This window comes from Cyanistes caeruleus, chromosome Z, assembly GCF_971803275.1.
Source record: "Cyanistes caeruleus chromosome Z, bCyaCae1.hap1.1, whole genome shotgun sequence".
Classification (NCBI taxonomy): Eukaryota; Metazoa; Chordata; class Aves; order Passeriformes; family Paridae; genus Cyanistes; species Cyanistes caeruleus.
The window spans coordinates 4,564,692-4,582,482 of record NC_141732.1 but is presented as its reverse complement, the minus strand read 5'-3'; the positions used below and the strand labels follow the sequence as shown (position 1 = coordinate 4,582,482).

The following is a 17,791-nucleotide window of genomic DNA, read 5'->3' as shown; positions in this document are numbered from 1 at the left end:
CAATATTTAACAAACATAATTTCATACTATGTTTTCTACAGTTGTTACTTTTGTTTATCTCAATGGTGTAGTAGCAATTCAATTATTATGTCTGTTAAGTGAAAATAAAATAAAATCATGGATGCTGAAAACAGGCAGGGAGCACAGAGCCTGTGAGAAACTGAGTCACACAAGGTTCTCACTCTGGCCTGAGAAATCATAAGGAGGGATCCAAACAGTCCTTGGAGAAGGACAACAACCTTTGGTGTTGTTTGGATCCTTGTTGTTTACTTGCAAGAAACAGTCAAGGGGTGTAGGACCCAACTGACCACTGATGGTGATGTGTTAGTTTAATGACCAATGAGAGTTTCACCTCTTGGACCTTCTCAGACTTATCTATAAAAAAAGATTTAGAATAATAAAACTTGCTATCTTAAGCAACCCAGCTAAGACAGTCTGTTTTGTACCTTGCTGTTCCTAACACAGAGCAACATAAAATTAAATATTTGAAGCATCATTCAAGAAGGAGTATTATTTGTCTTCTTGGGAATGTTATGCAAGAATGCAACTATGCAGATATCCATTAAATTAATCTTATTGACAAGTAACGTGTTATTTATTTACTAAGAATGTGGCAAATTCTGTCATATTACATATCTGAAAAAGACTATTATTAACCAGCATGGATAACCTCAGTGAAACAGAGTTAAGAAGAGAGAATTAGAATAGTTTGTAAGAGTATAGTCAATAACAATAGAATTAGAATTAATAGAAGCTGTAATTTTTAATGATATGGAAAACAATCACAGAGGAAGACACCTGGATGTCTCATATAACCTAAAAAAAAAATCTACTACCCAAAACCTAAGTAACACTTCAGGAAATCCTTAACAAATTCCTTTATCACAGAATGCATGCCACTGAGGGATGCAAAAGGTTGTTGATCCAGATGTTGCTGTTTTCCCAGCATCAGTAACTGAATTTATAATGATAAATTGGGAACAGGCAAAAATAACTCATCCAATGTCTGCATATATCTTGAGCAATCCATGATTATGAAAGTCAAGAGAAATCCCAAAGCCAGAAAACGTTAGCTCCTTATCTTATTCAAGGCCAAATGGACTTTACTTTTTAAACTTCTCTTATCTATTCTGTTGTTCATATTAGGGAGGCACAAACAGATATTTGAGTATCGCAAATGATGAGGGATGAGCTACATTTATTTCATCCGTAAATATTTTATTCAGATAAATGGCTCAATACTTTTTTTTTTTTCCCTTAAAGGACTATTTTCTGTATTTCTGAAGAAAAATATTCTACCATACGTAACTTCTGTTTAATTAGGAGAATTAGACTCCCTCCTCATGTGCAATTTAATATTCCTGTCATTTCTTTCAGTATTAAAAAGGTTTTGTTAAAAAGAAGAACAGGAAAAAGCCTTACTAAATTAATACTTTTTCTGTTGTGTTTGCACATATTGCTTCCTAGGAAAGAAACTGGCATGAGACACTTTCTGTGAAGACTAGAGCATGTGGGATTAGACACAGACAATCAGCTGTCTTTTGCCATCCTGGAAATGAAAGAGCAAATGGGTTACACTTTACTTCTCATAAGAACTGAAATTATAATTACAAATTCCTTTCTTCTAACAAAGTATTGAAATCAGAGTCAACTTTGCAACTGAATTAATTAAATTTTATATATTCACAATGGGCTTTTTGTATTAGTTTTTCTAAGACATGTAAGCAGCAGTTTTGCACTGAGTATTCATAAGTTGTTGAATGCTGTACATAAACTGTGAAGTCTAACATCAGGAAGCAATACAATTTAGAAATAATATTACTTTAAGACATTTGATTGACATTTTCTCTTTTACCCAAGTCAGCATTCATAATAACCAAACTTCTGGAGAAGAGATATTATTCTAAAAAATGAACTCGAGAAATCAGACTTAAATGAGAAACAAAATGAATCCTCACTTAAAAGCATTATAAGTCAAATTCTTAAATTTCCTATAAGTACCCTGAAGGAGAAAAGTAAGTTAAGCTTCAGGAGAAAGATCACCAAATTTTAGAAATGTGTACATATACTACTATCAAAAGGTTCTTTTATGTTAACAGCAAGCCAAATGGAAGCCTACTAAAATAATCCTGTTTGCACCAACATGTCGAAGCCAAAAAGAGCCTCAACAGGGTCCGAGAGAGAGGTGACGTTTCTGGAGCTTCGATGCCATCTGCTGTCCGGGTAAAACGAGTGCAGTGATCCCGACATCCCCGCAGCACTTTTCCATTCCCATATGGAAAACTGAGCATGGGCTCTCCCCGCAACTGCCGGCTCCTAACAAGGCGACGGCAGAATTAGAAAGAAAACACCCCCAAAAGCTTCTTGGGGCTGGGCAGCTTTCCAGGGAATGGGAAAAAACGGGATAAAAGAAGGATGTAAAGCAGTAAACTGACACCTAGATTCCATGCAAAGAGGGAACAACTATTTCAAGAAAGAGGGAAGTGGGCACCAACTTCGCAGCTTTTGAAAAAGTTTCTCCACCAAGATTGCTTTCAAGACAGTAACCTCTCTGCTTGGGTCCTAAAGTTAGGACAGGAGTCTATCTTTAAACAAGACTGCTTACACTTCAAAGATGAGAGACATGAGAAGAAGCTACAACAAAACTGCAAGTACAGATGGTCTAGGATTTACATCTTAGCTGTAAACGGCAGGAGATTGACAAAACTCCAGGGATAAAAGATTCCAAAAGACTTTATGTCTTTTGAAGGCCCACAAAAGTGAAATTTCTAGTCTATTTTACCCAACTCCAGATTTCTGCTGCGCAAGTTTTGGACTTTCACACCGACAAATTCTGTGACATTTACAAAGCAGTAAGGTTTCTGTGGCACTCCCACTTCAGAGAGCACAGGCAATGTCACTTGCCAGAGAAAAATGAGGCAGTGCAGTGAGTGAGCAGTAAGATTTGGGAATCTCCTACCTGAAGCAGCAATCAGATACTTGAGAAATGCATGTTGAGGCATGGGTTAATTACTTTTCCCAACACAACAGAGTCAATATGTGCATATTTGAAAAAGCAGCACTTATCATATTACAATTAAATTCTTACTGTAGGGATGAGCAACATTGGCTTTTATAATTGTTTTCCTTGGGGAATGTAGACATGAATCTTCCTGCTAAGCCAATTAATCTCCACTGTGGTCAGGGCTGCAGAGTTTCTGCTCTTTTGCAGAGTCCTTTGCCCTGTCTTTTTCCTCCAGCAAGACAGCAAGAGTGTCTTCTGCAACTCTGGAAATCTATGATGAGATCCCAGAATGCCTGAACCATAGCAACCACCTGCAGCAATCATGCATGTGCTGAATAGCTGGGGCTAATATGACTTGGGCTTCCATGCACAGGACACATCCTCTGCCCTATTCTCAGCAGGCAGAAGAGATTTAATGCATCTTAAGTGCCTTGGGTGGCATGTGCACATGGATAAGCATGTAATTCACACGAGCTCTTGTGCTTCAGCTGGAAACATGAAAGCCCCATCCCTTATAAGAAGCAGCACACTGCTGAGGGTGGCATTTATCTGGGTCCTTTGCCTCTCAATGTGAAGTGCTATTGAACATGGACTAGTACTGCTCCACTGCCAGGTTCTTTCTGTTTTCCCCATTTCTTCTGCTCCTTTTTGTAAGTGTGCACATCTATGGAAATAGGGTCCTTTCAGTCTTTTCTCTTACAGCAACCATGCAACAGCAATGAGCAGAAGAAAGAATAATTCGTAAATCCTGATAACTCCTTTAATTTCTCTCCTCAGTGACAGTTAACTTGGACACCATGACCTCTCCATCAGGTCTCACCAAAGTTTGGTTAAAGTCTGCCTGCTTTGTCTGATCTGATGTTTGCCCTTTATGCTCAACTTGAATTACTTTATGCTTAGTTTTTTAAAAGTTCTTACCTCAAGCAAATTATCCCTTTCAGGCCTCTTGCACTTTTCATGATCTTATTTGTATGTGACAATAGTAGCAGAAATGAAGTGCCACTGTAACAATCAATATTTGTAACCTGACATGCAAGTGAATTCTGCATAAATCCTGAAACAGAATTGCTGTTGTTTGGTCCTCTCCTTCATCTCAGAAAACACCATTTAGCCAAGAAAGTATGAAGACAAACCCAGCAATACTGATCAAATTTGATTTTACCCCTCACTGAACCTGTTTTCTGACAAACAATTAGTGAATGACTGTTACTTCTTGTTCTCACTGGCAGTAATTTAATTTCCTCTTTCATTTTAATTAAAAAAAAAATATATTGTGAAGCTAATTTTCAAGTCATTGCGCTTTGCAGAGTCTGCCCAATGGGAGAGGATTGAGCCACATACAGCTAAAATCAAACCCATTAGCTGATCCTTTACTTCAGGCAGGATTAGCAGGCAGGCCTCTTTACCCCCAGTCAGGCATCCTACCTACTTCTCTGAACCACTACTTAAACCTGCAGCTGGAAACTGCAGAAAAAGAAAAGAAGAAAATATTCAGTTGTGAGTAAAGAGGAAAAACCATGCTACTAAATCCCAAGGAAAACAGCCCTCTGTTTTATTCATATTTGATTTCAGTGGTAACCATGGGAAACCAGAGCCAAACCTGGTACCCTCTTGTGTACTGCAATCCCTGACTCCAGCGCAGACAGAGACACAAGAGCTGCAATGGAAAAGGGCATCTCAGCTAAAGGTGGCTCAGTTAGCACTAGAAAAGGCTTTACTTGAGAGGTTCAGTAGAGATCCAGCCCTAAACATGAAATGGCCAGGTGGACTCGAGAGACTCTGCGGCACTGCTCGGTAACAGCACCCTGGGACATGGCGTTTTGCAGGGACCTGGTGTGTGCAGCCTGAGCACACGAGTCCTGGTGATGCGCTGGGTGCCAGAAAAACACGATGTACTAACTGAGGATGTGACACTGCAGTGGGCAATGCAATATGGACCACGGCTCTGGGCTTTAGGAGAGACAGAAGGCCCCTCTGAGTTAACAGACTGACACTACCTACAAGCTGAACTTTTTCCCCCACCAAGGTTGACAGGTAGAGGGAACAATCTGTTCATCTGTTTTACATTTCAGCCTTTCACAACTCTGTAATTATTCCATCTGCCCTAGCTCAATTGTTTGCTGAACCTTGAAATTTGGCTGGTGAGTAGTGCTCAACTGGAATGTGTACTGCAGCCAACTAAGAGTCTGTGCAGATATATCTTAAAGATAGCACCCAGCACGCTTCTCAGCCACCTAATGAATCAAGGCAGTGCTTCCTGGTGAGCCTGCTGCCCCATTAGCATTCAAGCACTTGCTGTGGCAGTTGTGTCCAAATATCTGTGGATGCCTTCCTAAAAAATGGCATTAAGTACATAAAAGGGAAGTACAGAACAGGGATCTGTGTGTGTGCATCCACTTGGGTGTTACGAGTGTCTAAGCACCATTCAGCACCATTCAGCCCAAGTCATGTGAAGTAATCCAAAACATAAGAATAGTCTTGAGTACCAAGAGCCCTCAAAAAAGCCTGGATATTCTGATGATGCCCTTTGCAGAGATGAAGCATTATCCACATAACTCAAAGTTATCTGACAAATAATTAGCATTACTGGCACAAATGGCGATTAGTGCCATCAAGGTACAGGAGGTGAGGAACTGACTCCAGGAAGAGTAGGAAGAACAGGTGCAGAGAGAGGGTCTTAGTTCAGGAATAAGATGTTAGAGAAATCCTCTGGGGTCTTACTGTGAGTTTCCTTTAATGACAGTGTTGCAAAATGTCCAGAATCTTAAGAGTATTGGCTCAAGGCTTACAGGCACTGTCCATGTGGAAAAAGATGTGCCTCTGAAAACTCTAAGTATATAAATGTAAGTAGCATAGACTCCAAACCCTTTGGCGATAATGGGAAGAATTTCTGTGAGATCAGCAGTTGAAAATTGCTGAAAGACACAGCACAGTCTCTTCCAGAGTGTGTAAATGTGTCTTAAATGTATCAACATGTCACTAAGAAGACAGAGCTGTGAGAAAGTCAAGCGGTTCCACAGTGCAGGTGCAAAGCAAGATCCAGAAGCACAAACCACAGTAGTGACATGCTACGTAGGCTCCAGCTCAAGTTCAAGAAAGATTAAATCAATTCAGAACAATTGCAGAGAATGGCAAATAAAATATTCGTGAGAAAGAAGGCAAGACTACAGAAGTTTGGCATATTTAGTCTCACAAAATGCAAGCCAAGAGTAGTACAATTACTTCACATGAATACAAACAAATGCTGAAAACCTGAGTGGCCGTGCTGGCTCAAGACCAAACAGGTTTAAACCGATCACAAACACATTATACAGGAGACAGGAAGACACTGAGTTTCAGGAGAAGCAGTTTTTGACTCATCATAATTAATTGTGAGAGTCGTGTGGAATACAATACTCTGAACCTAACAATACAAAACCAACAACAAAATCCCCGATTCTATTAAGTTTTAAGGTATTTCTAGGAAATGGGGACTCATATTTGATATGCTGGCCCTGTCTTATATTCCTGCATTCTACATTTGAGATAGAGCACAGTGTGTGGGCACAGAACTACAGCGTTCCTGCGACAGTCTGGTTTCTGGTCCCTAGAATTGCTTCTCCTGGGGGAATTCATCCTCCCTGGCACCTGCAGCAAGGGAAAGGCCATTAGAGCCATCTCTGGAGGATGTCAGAGATAACACAGATGTTAGACATACCAACTGAGATTATGGGATTATGCTAGTATGGATGTGCTACTCAGAAATAAGGAAGAACTAGTCAGGGTATAACTGTAATGATCCAGACACAGGAGAGTTGAAGACCCAGGGTGGGGAGCAGGAAGGGGAATAGCCCTGAACCTCATGACAGAAAGCTGTGGCTTACTCAGGGAAGAGGTAGGTGTGAGGAAACTCCTATGGGAGCCAGCTCTTGTGGGTTTCAAGGGCAAAGGAGTTCATAAGAAAAGTCCATGCTGATGCTCAAGGATAAAACACAACAGATATTTTAGGAGGCTGGCTCGGCTAAAAAGAGAATCATGGCAAAGCAATGCCAAAAAAAAACCCCAAAAATAGCAACAACAACTAAAGAAAAAACCTAAACAACAACAACAAAACAAAAGAAAATATGCATAAGCATATTAGGAGTTATGAGAGGTTATGACAGAGATTATATTATTATTTCTGCTGAGGTGTGAAGAGGTGTAATCAGGAAAACCAAAGCTAAGCCAGGGTTCAAGAAGTGCTTCTGCTGCTATCTGAGAAGTAAATCAGGTAAAGAAATTATGACAAATGGGTTGAGTGGTACATTGATGACCGCCTGCAAATGCAGGCCAAAATTAGGTACTTTGTGCCTTCTTACTCTCAGTTTCCACTGATACTGTTCCCAGGTGTTTTAGCTCAAAGGCAGGGGTGGAGGAATTCCAGAAGTAGAGGAGATTCAGCTTAGGGGTCTCCTAGAAAATCTTACTTTATACAATTCCATTGACCCAAGTGGGACTTGTGTGAAGGGAGTTGAGTGAGGTGGCTGATGGCAGCATGAAGCCACTCTCTGCCATTTTTGAAAGGTTGTGGAGCCTGGGGGAGGTCCCTGACCTGATTTTATGTGCATCTAGAAGGCACATAATGATTTTATGATTCCCAGGGTCACTCTGGCTGGGGCAGACAACGCCAGGCACATGAGGTAAGAAGGTTCATTGGGTAATACCTCGTGACTCCCTGGGAGGCTGCAGTGCAAAGTACCACAGGTTTTCTCCACATCTCAGCACTTCTGGCCAGCCCTCTGGGCTCCCTTGATTTCTTCCACAAGGAGATTTTCACAGAATCTTGGAAAAGTTTGGGTTGGAAGAGACCTCTAAGATAATTTAGTTCCACCCCTCCCCTCCATCCCCAAAAGCAGGGGTGCCATCCACTAGATCAGTAGCTCTGGGCTTGAACACTTCCAGGTACAGGGCAATCACAGCTCCTCTGGTCAAGTCTGTGTCAGGGCCTCACTACCCTCTGAATTAAGGTTTTCCTCCAAATATCTGACCTCTTTCAAGTTAAAATTATTTCCCCTTGTTTTATCACTACCTGTCCTCATAAAAAAAGAAATCTCTCTCCAGGTCTCTTGTAGTCTGTTTAGGTACTGGAAAGTGCTCTAAGGTTTCCTTCTCTTCTCCAGGCTGAACAACCTCAACTCTCTCAGCCTGTCCCTCCTTAGCACAGTTACTCCAGCCTTCTCAGCATCTTTGTGGCCTCCTCTGGACCAGCTCTAGGAGGTCCACATGTTTCCTGTGCTGGGGAATCCAGAGCTGGATGCAGCTCTCCAGGTGGAGTCTCAAGAAGGCAAGGTAGAGGGGAAGAATCCCTTCCCTTGACACGTTTCCCCCATTGCTTTTGGTGCAGCCCAGGGTGTAATTGGCTCTCTGAGCTGACAGACCATACCACTGGCTCATGTCCACCTTTTTTTTTCATCAGAAGAACCCCAAACTCCTTCTCCACAGAGCTGCTCTCAATGAATTCTTCTCCCAGTCTCATGTCTGGGATTGCCCCTGGTGCAGCACCTGGCACTTGGACTTGTTGAACCTCATTGGGTTCTTTGGGCCCCATTCTCAAGCTGGTCCAGGAACCCCTGGCTGGCTCCATCCTTCAGGTGTGTCACTGTACCTGCAGCTTGGTGTCAGCTGCAAACCTGCTCTCCCTGTCCCTGTCACTGATGAAGGCACTGAAGAGCCCCAGTCCCAGGACAAGCCCTGAGGGACACCACTCGTCACAGACTCCAGCTGGACATGGAACCATTGACCACAACAACAATCCACCCAGCCAGTTCCCTATCCACTGAACCCTACACCCTTCAGACACAGGTCTCTCCAAAGGCCTTACAGAAATCCAGGTGGATGGCATTGGTCAGTCTTCCCTTGCTGACCATTGCAGTCACTCCATCACAGAGGGCCACCAGATGGGCAGGGACGTTTTTCCCTTAGTGAAGCTAAGCTGGATATCTTAGAACACCTCCTTGTCCTCCATGTGCCCAGAATTGCTTCCATAAGGATCTGGTCCATGATCTTCCCAGGCACAGAGGTGAGGCTCACTGGTCTGTAGCTCCCTGTGCTATCCTTTCTCCCAGTTATGAAAATAGGAGTGATGCTTCCTTTTTTCCAGGCATCACAGAAGTCCCTTGATTGCCATGACTTTTCAGGTATGATGGAGAGTGGCTTGGCAACATCAGCCAATTCCGTCAGGACTCTGGGATCTCTCTCATTGGGCCCCACGGACTTGTGCCTATTTTCTCTCCCATCCAGGGTGCAGGGAGGTGGTCAAGGGTGATCCCCTCTGCTCAGAACCCACCAAGCTTCACTGAGGTACTGTGTGCTGTTTGGGGTCCCAGGCAGAACTGACAAACCAGAAGGGCTCTTGGAGGGGAGAGCCACTGGAACTGAAATGATCACCCTCATTCAGGGTGATCAGAGAAGGGTCTGTGGGGCTGGTTCAATACAGAACAGAATGGTCTGAGACAGCTCACAGTACACCCTTGTGCCTGTGGGGATGAGATCAAGTGGATGGGGCCAGGGTCTTCCCAGTGAAGGACACATGTCTGTGGGGCTGGTTCAATACAGAACAGAATGGTCTGAGACAGCTCACAGTACACCCTTGTGCCTGTGGGGATGAGATCAAGTGGATGGGGCCAGGGTCTTCCCAGTGAAGGACACATGTCTGTGGGGCTGGTTCAATACAGAACAGAATGGTCTGAGACAGCTCACAGTACACCCTTGTGCCTGTGGGGATGAGATCAAGTGGATGGGGCCAGGGTCTTCCCAGTGAAGGACACCCTTTGGCAGGAGGGCAAGAGACAGTGTCTACAGCAGAAACTAGAGAAGCTCAGCATACAGCTAGAAGGGGAAAAAAATTAGAATAATTATGCACTATAACAGGAGCCAGAGGAGGCTGTGGGGTCTTTGAAGGTTTTCAAATTCTGGCTGGACAAAGCTCTGAGCATCAGGGTCTGAATTCATTCTGGAATCCATTCTTCTCCTCCAAGCAAAAGTTTGGGGCAGAAGCTACCCATATCTGTGCCAACTACAAGGCTTTTATGCTCTGTGACCTAGGAGTTGGTATTGTTTTACACAAGGTTTTATGTACACAGAGTAACTACACATCCAAGTGAATTCCTGTTGAATCCAGAGGGCTCACACTCCCCAGCTGTCAGGTTACACATATGTTAGGAAAGCAATGTACTGTAGCAGCTACATTACTCCACAGCAGATGGCCTGTACAAGCTTGAACACCGTGACAAAAGCTTGAGAGCACAGCGCACTGTTCTCTTTTATCTGGAACTCAGTACAGAAAGCAAAGTGTTGGAAAGTGCATGCTGAAAATCTAGTAATGCAAAAATCCATAGTCAGATCTCTGCAGAAAGATCTGTTTTGGTGTTTAATTCCTTATCCCACACTGGAAAAGACTGCTCTGTGTGTGTGGCTGCCCATCTTAGGCCAAATTTGTTTATATGAGTTTCAACTGCATTTTGATTAAATTAAAATACTTTCAGATAACCACAGTGATGACTGCAATATGATTAATGACTCATACAAAAATAAACTGATCTAATTTACTCATAGTAGGCCCAGCTAGAACTGCAGGATTTGATTCACTATTTTTCAGATAAACATTATTCTTGGAATCGATGTTCCAGATTAATTGCTGACGACTCCTGACGTCATTTTCCTAGAAGCTTTTAATAGAGCACTCAGCAATCCATTCTGCAACTGCTCAGTCCCCTCCTGAAGCTGGGAAGACTCACCCTGTGACAACTGTCAATAGCAATGGGCTGCCCTGGCTGGCTGCAGTATTTGCCATTCTAATGCCTCATGCAATTATTGGCCTGGCTTTGGAATATTCAGATGTCTGGCCTTTCCACAGCAGCTCTGCAGAACCACAGGAGGACAGTGTACAGTTTCCATCTCCCATTTGTCCTTGTTATTACAGGACAGGCAGGGACAAAGAAGCTCAAACAGAGCCTAAATATTAGAATAGCTGGCAAAGAGTCTGCACTCTGAAACACTGTAAAGCCCCCTAGAGCTACAGCAGCCCTTCCTGCTAACAGACACAGACACCAGATAACTGTCTTCAGAGGCATTTGTCAACTCCCAATCAGCTTTATTCCCTTCCCTTTCAGCTGTCTGGCACTCCAAAGAAACCAGTGATTAAATAAGGAAACTTTTCAGGGGTAAAAATATTTTTTCATTTCCAGATAAACTCCCTTGAAGCATACAGAATTCAATACCTCCCTCTCCTAGGTGACAAGTCGTTTCTGCACAACACAGATTTAAAGAGTTTGATTCCAGTGCTCATCAATAGTATGTTCAGGGTAATGACACTGCTGGGATAAGCTTCCAGAGTCACTAGCCATGGCTGCTACATGCCTGGAAGATGACCTCTTCTTGGAAATGCTTGTACAAGAAGCACTATGCAGCCTGGTACTCGACTTCAAGGTCCATTTGGCCTTTCTTGGCAAACCTCATTTCCTGCATTTGCAAAATGACACTGACATGATGGCAAGGGAGCCTATAAACAAACAAACAAAAAGCAAACATCCAAACAGATACACGAAGGGGTTAGATTCCAGCTACAAGCTCAGTGCTGTTGTGAAGCTGGACTATGCTCTAGGAATAGTTCCTGGAGGCAGCACCCATTGCAGACACACCCTGGACTGATATTCCCTTTCCCACACCTTGTCCCTCACTTCCTTAATACATGGTATAAAATAAATTAACAGTGATTTCAAATTAGGAAGTGCATGTACTTACTATAGATACTGCTCCTAAATCTCTGTATAAAGGAAATAAAATAAAGGAAAAGGCTTTGCAACTGAATGGGAGCATTTATTATATGTTTAAGGAAAATTTTCAGATTGGAGTCAGCTGAGAAATCTTTTGTGGGTTTCCCCATACTTGGTACTGATTTTACTGATAGAAAATATCTAGATATTCCTAATACAATTACTACACCCACATAATTAGCATAATAAATATATAAGCCTGTCAGGATGATAGTCTAATGCACTTACCACACTGTTATTTTATAGTGAATTCCAAGTATTCTTGGCAGCTGTCTGAGTGTCAATCAGGCTAAAAAAATTAACAACAGAAAAGCAATCACTCTCAAAATAAAAGACCTCAAATGTGAATCCTGCATAAAAGAAATTTTAGTCCCTTTTATCAATAAAGACTGTATTTCATTTTGATCTCATACTAACTTTCCATCAGTCTGTGCAATAACACTGAAATGTAGGTTCTTCTCTGCAGACTCCAGTGCTAACACCCATGATGTCCAAGGGCTGATGGGAACTCTAATGGGAATTTCCATGCTTCTGAGTGTGCTGCTAAAAATGCACCCAGTGATTTCCTTCATCCAAGGCAATACCACTGCTTCAGAGTGAGATGCCTCCAAGTCTGAAGGATCCAGCCCCTTTTGATGACCTTTATTTTTTCAGACCATGAGACATGCAGACATGAGAGATTACAGATAAATCCAAAGAAAAGCAAGATGCAGACCCTCTTCTTCCTGCAGCTGGTAGCTGCTGAAGTGGTTACAACCACCTTGCTGTGTACAGCCACTGCCTCCACGGTCACTGCCAAATACCTCACTGTCTAATTAGCTGATTAACCTGCACAGGTGCTTTTCACTATCGTGACAAACAGTGTGAAGCTGCTTCAGTGTTAGTCCTGCACAATAAATGAGGATTATTGAGGAAACATGGTAGCAGCTTCACAGTGCAAGTAAACCCTCAAATTATTTCTGTACCAAAAAGAAGTAATGCTGCCAACAGGAGGTAGATAAAGCTCTAGAGTGCATATGGAATAAGATTAAGCATGAATTAATGAATTACTGCAAGCTGGAATGTTAGCAGAGGTCAACCTGCTCCAGAGATGTGCTTGCAGTTAGTTCAGCCTTCACAAAAGGTTCACTGGTGTTCTCAACTAACTTGTGGTACAGAGAAAGCCAGTGGGAGATCTGCATGGAGACACGTGGAACAGCCAATTCAACCAGTCAATTCAATGGAAAATCCCACTCCAATGGCAAATAAACACTACAGCCTAGGCTACCTTGCATTAATTCATTTATATTTCATAAAACAGAAAAAAGCCTGCTTTTGAAGCACTTTTCAGGGATAGGTCACTTATTGTGAAGTAAGTGTGAAATGCTACCTTTCATGAAGGGTAAGGGCATGTTACTGCCTGACAGTGATGGTGCTAACTTCCCTCATCTCTCCATTACCAGCTGTTTGATCCCAAGCCCATCCAGGCTGTGCTGCCCTTCTGGAGCTCTTCTATACATTTACCTGTGTAACAATTCTCCCTAACCACCACCACAAGCTCAAAATCTTGCTCTTCCTTCTATAACTTCTGTTATCCAGACTTACAAGCATCTGCCTGGAGTACTCCCCTCTGCATGCCTCCTCCCAGTTCAACACAGCCAAAATAAATTGTTTTCTACACCTTCAGGCCATTTCTGTCACTGTTGTATTGTGTTTGAGGACCCTGCATCCACCTCAAAGGTGTGAAATAGAATGTGCTGCTTTCTTGCAAGCACCATTTCACTCCTTGCGTCCCTAAACAGTTCTTTGGGGTGAAAGTCACCTTCATATCCTTTATCAGCCCTAGAATCTGGGTAGGACTTGTAAAAATTATGGCAATGATAAAAATGGTCTTGATTGCATGATGATAAATGATAAAGCCTTAATTGCATCCAGGCATCTAAGACAGTGGGATGACCCAGGTAACAAAGAGGGTATGTGTAGTTACTGCATGTTAGAGCAGAAGTTGAACTGACTTACCAAGAGCACTGACTCATGTCTTTGCCTCAGTGGTTGCCAATGAAACCCACAGAAACTTTTCCCAAGATAAGCAGACAAACTGCAGTATCATCCAACAGGGACTTCTTTTGTGGCTGGAGAGGCGGCACACACATAACCCGAGATGACAACACGCAGACATGTGCACACAAACATTGTTACAAAAGGTTCTGTAACAATCAGGGTCCTTGAGCCCACAGGTGTGCTCACAGCTGTGAGCAGGTATGGGTGAAGACCAGTTCCTGGGGAATCATGGACAACCAAAAGGAGCTGAGGAAGGCAAAGCCATGGCAGCACAAAGCTGGAGTGAGTGAGCCAGGGAGATCAAGTTACTTGCAAGCAAGGATACAAAAGTAATCATCATATGCAAAGTAATCATCGTATGCATTTGCCACCAAAACATCTTTCTAAGTCTTTGGCTTCGTTTCACATCTCTCTCAAATCAATCCAAGGTTTTTTGTTTTTTTGTTTTTTTTTTTTTGTTTGCATAGGAGAGGTTTGCATGCTCACTGAGTCAGCATATAAACTGTTGTAAATGAAGTTAGCTAACTGTGATACTCCAATCTGCACACAGGGTGATTACTCAAAATACCTCAGACACAGAATAAATAAAACAAAAACCACCAAGCACTGGCTGTCGCGAAGAAGCACTATGAAACTAAATTATGAGAGGACTCTGGGGGAAAATTCCAACCCTCAATTCTGCAACTGCAAAAAAGAACTGGAGAGCCAAGTCCTGCCAGATTTTATGGAGCTGAATGGGCTGAGCTAGAGGAAATACCAAGAATCTGTTTATTTATTATATTCCCCATACAGTGAGCTGTCATAAGTTCCTGAACCACTCAGAGGGAAAAAACAAATCACAGCTTCTTTTTTTTTCCTCATTCTATTTCAAAATTCAAATAAATGCTCAGAAAAAAAACTTCATCCTTAGCCATTCACAGCCTCTGGAGTTGTTTCCCAGTTATTCTGGGGCTTTTACAAGCAGAGCTGAACAGCCACTGTGCAAATGAACCCTTAGCCCTGGGCAGACCTGCTTCACACACTAACCAGCAAACACAGAAGTCAGAATGAGTAGTTTAACACAATCTGAGCAGAAAAGAGTAGCGAAACTGTCACAACCCCCCAGCATGAGGTACTTTAGTTTGCATGTGAAGCTCAGCACTTACATATCTGGACTGCTGAATAAAAAGTTAAAAAAAAAAATTCCTTTTATCTTCAAAGTATCGACTCAGGTTTGGTATCAGGCAATAGTGAAAGTGAACAAGCAGCATATTTTAAGTTGTAACCACCCAAGCAAAAAATAGCAAGTGATATTTTTTCTCTCTCTCTCATATTTTTTTTTTTTTTTTAATGGCTCTCCACACAGAGCAAGCAAGTTATTCTGTGCTGTCAAGAATGCTGGATTCCTACTAGCAACAGTCAGTGGTTTCTTTTTAGTTGCGAAAGCTGCAGGAGGCTCTGGCTGTCTGGCAGCTCTGTGTCAGAGCATGAGCAGGACACTGGCAGAAGCAGCACCTCCAGCCCTGTGTGTACGTGTAGCACATCTCCATTTCCTCACTTCCACAAGGAAAGGGGTCTCCCACTTTCCTTTTGCCTGGCAATGCCGTCTGCTGGCCATGCCGCTGGGAGGAAATGGTGAGGAAGCCAAGCCTAATGCAAAAAATGAGTTAGAAGATGGTTCTTATTACAGACATTAAGCTGACAATATGGCAGGCTAGAAATTCTCCAGCCATTACACAATACTAGGAAATTTGGAGTTTAACTGCAATTAAGTCAGCCTGACATCAGCACACCTTTTTGCAGAAAGACAGCCCTGGGAGATCCCACACCTGCAGATGGAAGAGGCTAGAAGGAAATGCCACACCTGAGGATGGAAGAGGTTACGAGGTGCAGGGGAAATGGTCTCTTTTACCAACACAGCTGGCTCAAATTTGTATTTATTTGTAGCAGCTTCTCTCCTACATTACCTAAGGAGCACCAGGACAAACACAGGTTAATGCCCATCAAATGTACGCATCAACTACTCAAACACTAAACTACAAACTACTAAACTCACTGTGAGCCAGCAGCGTGCACTCAATGTGCTCACAGCCCAGAAAGCCAAATGAATCCTGGACTGCATCCAAAGCAGCATGGGCAGCAGGTCAAAAGAGGCAATTCCACCTCCCTTCTCCTCTTGTCAGACCCTCACCTGCAGTGTTTTATCCAGCTCTGGGGGGGTCTCAATGTAAGAAGGACATGGAACTGTTGGAGCAAGTAGAGGGGAGACCACCAAGTTCCTCAGGAGCATCTTCCCTGTGAAGTCAGGTTGAGAAAGCTGGGGCTGTTCACCCCAGAGAAGAGAAAGTTCCAGTATCTGAAGGAACCTACAAGGAAGCCAGAAAGGGATGCTTTCTTGGGAACTGTAGAGATAGGACAAGGAGGGATAGGTACAAACTGAAAGAGGGGAGATTTAGGTTGGACATAGGGAAGAAATTCTTTACTGTGAGGATGGTGAGACACTGGAAGAGGTCACCTGGGGAGGTTGTGTGTCGCTCTATTGGGAACGGCAAGAAGAAACACACAGACTCTCCTGCGGAGTCAAACTGGAGAATTTTCTCCCAGTTTTTTGCTTCAGATCTTTTTTATAGACAGATATGTGAAAGTACAGAAAAGAAAAAATCTTATTGGTTAGTAAACTAACACATTACCATCGTCGGTCAGTGGGGTTCACCACCCCTCAACCTTCTCTTGCAGGAAAACAAGAAACTGACAAACAGCACCTGCAAGGCTGTTCTCTATCTCTGAGGATTGTTTTAATTCCTCCCCATGATTTCCCAGGCCACTTTCTCAGGCAAGACTGAGAAAGTTATATGGCCTGCTATTCCACAGGCACTGTGCTCCCTGCTTCACAGTTAACATCCATAGTTGTGGATGCCCCAACCCTGGAAGTGTTCAACGACAGGTTGGATAAGGCAACCTTGAGCAGCCTGGTTTAGTGGGAGGCGTCCCTGCCCATGGCAGAGGGGTTGGAACTTGATGGTCTTTTATGCTCTATGACACCAGCACTGGCAGAACTTAGGTGCTTTAACCCACCTTAGTACATTAGGACACATAAGTGTGTACTAATGAACTTACAAGTAGTGTGTCTGTGCCATTCATTTCAAGGACATTGAGGGGCTGCAGCGTGCCCAGAGAAGGGAACGGAGCTGGGAAGGGGCTGGAGCCCCAGCAGGAGCTGAGGGAGCTGGGAAAGGGGCTCAGCCTGGAGCAAAGGAGGTTCAGGGGGCCCTTCTGGCTCTGCACAAGTCCCTGCCAGGAGGGGACAGCCGGGGGGTCGGGCTCTGCTGCCAGGAACAGGGACAGGAGGAGAGGGAACTGCCTCAGGCTGGGCCAGGGGAGGTTTAGATTGGGTATTAGGAAGAACTTCTTCACAGAAGGGATTGGAATTGGATGGATTGGATTGGAATGGGATGCCCAGGGAGGCTGCCGAGTCACTGCCCCGGAGGCGTTCAAGGAAAGACTGGACGCGTCATTCAGTGCCTCGGCCTCATTGACAAGGTGCTGTCCGCGCACCGTCCGGATAGCCTCAGAGGCCTTTCACCCCTCAACCGCTCCATTCTCTCTCTCTCTCTCTCGATATATACATATTTAGATATATAGAAATTTGTATTTCTGGGTCTCTGCCCGCGCCCCTCCTCCCGCTCTCCCCGCCCTCAGGAGTTTCCGCGCCTGCGCCGTGCCGGGCGCCTCAGACCGCGCATGCGCGTCTCCCCCTCCCGCCGAGCCCGACACCGCCTCCCTCCTCCTCCTCCCTTTCCCGGCCTCTTCCCCGCCACCTCTTCCCGGGAAAGGGACGAGGGCGGCCGGAGCGCGGCACGTAACCGCCGCCATGCAGATCACGCTGAAGACGCTGCAGCAGCAAACCTTCCGCATCGACATCGACCCCGAGGAGACGGTGCGGCCATTCCCCGGCTCCCTCCCCATCCCGCCTCCC

At 43.9% G+C, this 17,791-nt stretch overlaps 1 protein-coding gene and 2 long non-coding RNA genes across 10 annotated transcripts in view; 1 reads left to right on the top strand and 2 right to left on the bottom strand.

Annotated features, from left to right (window-relative positions):
• Window positions 1-9,054: 9,054 nt before the first annotated feature.
• LOC147648003 (uncharacterized) lies at window positions 9,055-12,568 on the bottom strand. The gene is made up of 4 exons (XR_015280012.1): window positions 12,512-12,568; window positions 12,214-12,339; window positions 12,025-12,085; window positions 9,055-11,522 (listed from the first exon to the last, which is right to left on the bottom strand). It is a non-coding gene; the product is annotated as an uncharacterized LOC147648003 (long non-coding RNA).
• Window positions 12,569-14,581: 2,013 nt separating this feature from the next.
• LOC111941883 (uncharacterized) lies at window positions 14,582-15,721 on the bottom strand. Its single transcript, XR_002870328.2, has 2 exons — window positions 15,609-15,721; window positions 14,582-15,465 (listed from the first exon to the last, which is right to left on the bottom strand). It is a non-coding gene; the product is annotated as an uncharacterized LOC111941883 (long non-coding RNA).
• A 1,756-nt stretch (window positions 15,722-17,477) lies between these two features.
• The window catches only part of RAD23B (RAD23 nucleotide excision repair protein B), a 33,934-nt gene continuing 33,620 nt past the window's right edge, over window positions 17,478-17,791 (top strand). For 2 of the 8 annotated variants that reach the window (XM_086866631.1, XM_086866634.1), the window contains exon 1: window positions 17,548-17,752. Coding sequence is in view for 2 of the 8 variants with exons in the window: in XM_086866630.1 (XP_086722756.1) it covers window positions 17,557-17,752 (196 nt within the window). In the remaining 6 variants the exon portion in view is untranslated. Of the gene's footprint in view, window positions 17,753-17,791 lie in introns of all 8 variants that reach the window. The other 6 variants (XM_086866632.1, XM_086866635.1, XM_086866637.1 and 3 more) reach the window with 5 other exon arrangements.